Raw genomic sequence first — 3,491 nt, forward strand, 5'->3', positions numbered from 1 at the left:
TTAAGATTAGAGTTCAAGTCGGAGATTGAAGCTAAGTTAGAGGTTAAAGCTTGAATTAGATAAGTTTTAAACCCTAATTTCAAAATTGGGGGTTTCAATTTGAAACCCTAATTTTTTAATTTTTAATTAGTTTAAGCTTGAATTATCTGCATCTGCTTGTTTAAGTTGCTTGTTACATATTTTATAGTATGGAAATTAGTTGTATGTCATATAGCAAACCCTAATTTGCTTATGTTTGTGTCCTTATTTATTTTATTTTGTTTAAATGATAGGATTTTTGTTGCTCTTTTCTCTGTTTTCTGTAGGAAATGCATGTTATTTTCAGTTAAATAATGTAAACATTATTTTATAGTAAGGGGATGATAGACGAAATTCGCTTTTTGTTCTGTATATGTTGTTACAACATATATTTTACATATAATATGACAGGAAGATGGTTCTGTGTAGAATTTATATTATAATGGAAACGTCTTTCATCTATTGATAGTATAATGTAAACATTAAAATGCATGCTCTGTCTTGTACTACCAAATCGATACAAGCAGATTGCTGAAAAGGATAATGGCATTACCTTTTCAGTAATAAAAATCAACTTTGATTTTTGATTTCATACTTGGAATAAAAAAATTATAAAAGAACACTTCACTAACACATACATATGGTGCTTATAAAGAAAATAATTAACTGGTAGAGAAGAAGGGTCACCTGGGAGGAGTTAGAAAAGCAGAAGTGGTTGGTTTGGGAATGTAATCTTTGAGCAAGTACTTAATAAACCCACTAAAAGTTCTGATTCTTGTTTCAGAAATGATAGTTAACATATGAATAGAATTTTCTTGGCCTATGGAAGCTAATTCTTTATGAGCATCGGCGTCAGGTGGTGGTTGATTCTGCTCATTACAAATTATATTAATTTGCTATGTTTATTGTCTAGTATCGTGCTCAGCTTTGTTCTGTATTTCGTTTCATCATTTTAATCAATCAGTGTCGTGTTATGCTTTTCCGGTAATTATACATAGTAATACATATATATTACTTATTGTACGTTGCTTTTTTTGAAATATTTGATATGAAAATTAGGTAGGAAATAGGTTATCCTACGAATATGGAGAAAGATTGGATTTCAAAAGAGAGGGATTCGTTGGAATATGAAGTCGGGGTTGAAAAGTAATAAGGGGTCATCTCTACGAGAATGGTTTTAGTCTTGGGTATATTGATTGGATTTGGCACAGATCCAAGACTGGTAGGTCGTCTGTTGGTAGCACAGTGCCTCCTCATGAAGAGGAGCAGAATGCAGATGCATTTAAATCAGCCGTTGAAGCTGCATCAGAAGCGGCTGCTGCCGGTGCTTCACAAGCTGTTGTGGTTTGTGAAGCAGCATATCGTATTTTGGGGGATAAATCAGGGGGCGATGACTACGATAAAGACTCGCATGATTTTAAGAGGTTTGTGGTCGATGCTCAACAACCTTTATTTGAGGGCAGCGACTGCACAAAATTAGATTCAGTGTTAAAATTGCATAACTGGAAAGCGAGATTCGGTGTGAGTGATAGCGCATTTAGCGATCTTCTCTCTACAGTTGGCTCATTCCTACCTCAGGATAATGCATTACCTGTTAACGTATATGAAGCAAAGAAGACTCTTTCGAATTTAGGTCTCGAGTATACAAAATTCCACGCGTGTCCCAATGAATGTGTTCAATACAGGGGTGTAAATGAGACTGCTTCGGAGTGTCCAAAGTGCAAGCTATCTCGCTGGAAGGTGGGTAAGGATGGTAGAGAAAGGTATAAAATCTCGGAAAAAGTTATGTGGTACTTTCCGATCATCCCGAGATTTAAACGGATATTTAAATCTTCTTCGACAGCTGAGTTGTTGACATGGCATTCCAACCAAAGAATTCATGATGGCCAGATGCGCCACCCTGCCGACTCTCCTTCTTGGCGGAATATCGATTACAAGTGGCCTGTCTTCGGAAGTGAGCCAAGAAATCTTTGACTAGCTTTATCGGCTGATGGTATTAACCCACATAACAATGGGCTGACCAATCGGTATTCTTGTTGGCCTGTAGTATTGGTAACATATAATCTTCCTCCGTGGTTATGTATGAAGAGGAAATTTATGATGTTAACTATATTGGTCTCCGGTCCACATGAACCAGGTAACAACCTTGATGTGTTCTTACAACCGTTAGTTGATGATTTGAAAAATCTTTGGGAAGAAGGTGAACCGAATGTATACGATGCCTTCACAAAAACTTTTTTCACTTTAAGGGAGACTTTGTTATGGAAGATTAACGATTTCCCGGCATATGGTAATTTGTCTGGCTGTGTCAACAAGGGTTATTTGGGTTGTCCAGTGTGTGGTGATGATACCGTTGCTAACTATTTACCTTATAGTAGGAAAATATGTTACCAAGGTCATCGTCGGTATTTGCCTAGGCATCATCCATACATGAAGAAGAAGGCAGCCTTTAATGGTCAACAAGAGTTTGGACAGTCAAGGCAACCCCTTTCCGGACAAGAGGTGTTGGCACAACAAAAAAACATTAAATTTTCTTATGGAAAGGAAGTAAAGAAGTCGAAGAAGGTGGACTGTGCTTGGAAGAAGAAGTCGGTATTTTTTGAGTTGGAATACTGGAAATTCCATCACGTTCGTCACTGCCTCGATATTATGCATATTGAGAAAAATGTGTGCGATAGTCTAGTTGGGACGTTACTAAATTTAAAACACAAGTCCAAAGATAGTGAGGCATCTCGGCTAGATATGATGGAAATGGGGGTTAGAACTTATTTAGCTCCAGAACTAGGAGAAAAAAGAACTTATCTGCCTCCTTCTAGTTTTACTCTAACAATAGCTGAAAAAAGAAAAGTGCTGAAATTACTCTCATCAATGAAGTTGCCATATGGGCATTCCTCAAACATCATAAATTGTGTATCCATGGCGGATTTAAAGATATTTGGGATGAAGTCTCACGACTGCCATGTACTCCTTCAACAATTACTCCCGGTCGTAATTCGTTCTGTACTTCCGAAGAATGTTAGAGTTAGCATAATAAGACTCTGCTTCTTTTTCAACACTTTGTGCAACAAAATTGTTGACGTATCAAAACTTGATAAATTGCAAGCCGATGTGGTATTAACCATATGTGAGCTCGAAAAAATATTTCCGCCTTCTTTTTTGATATAATGATACATCTAATAGTACACCTGGTCAGGGAATTGCATTTATGTGGACCAGTTTTCTATTGATGGATGTATCCATTTGAGCGTTTTAATAAAGTGTTGAAAAGTTATGTGCGAAACCGTTATTTTCCAGAAGGTTGTATAACCGAAGCATACTTGAAAGAAGAATCTGTAGAATTTTGCGCTGAGTTTTCTAGAATTAGTTTCACAACTGCCGGTCTTCCGAAGGACCAAGGCAAACTTTCTGGTCTATTATCGGCTGCAACAGTTAAATCTGTTGAAGAGAAAGAATGAGATGAGGCGCATTTACAC

At 37.0% G+C, this 3,491-nt stretch overlaps 1 protein-coding gene across 1 annotated transcript; it reads left to right on the top strand.

Moving 5' to 3' along the window:
- The first annotated feature begins 1,102 nt into the window (after window positions 1-1,102).
- Window positions 1,103-3,183, top strand: LOC141660055 (uncharacterized). The gene is made up of 3 exons (XM_074467015.1): window positions 1,103-1,164; window positions 1,230-1,972; window positions 2,066-3,183. The coding sequence occupies exons 1-3, from the start codon at window positions 1,103-1,105 to the stop codon at window positions 3,181-3,183; spliced, it is 1,923 nt and encodes a 640-aa protein (XP_074323116.1).
- The last annotated feature ends 308 nt before the right edge of the window (window positions 3,184-3,491 follow it).

The sequence above is a fragment of the Apium graveolens genome, chromosome 5 (genome assembly GCF_009905375.1).
Source record: "Apium graveolens cultivar Ventura chromosome 5, ASM990537v1, whole genome shotgun sequence".
Taxonomy (NCBI): Eukaryota; Viridiplantae; Streptophyta; class Magnoliopsida; order Apiales; family Apiaceae; genus Apium; species Apium graveolens.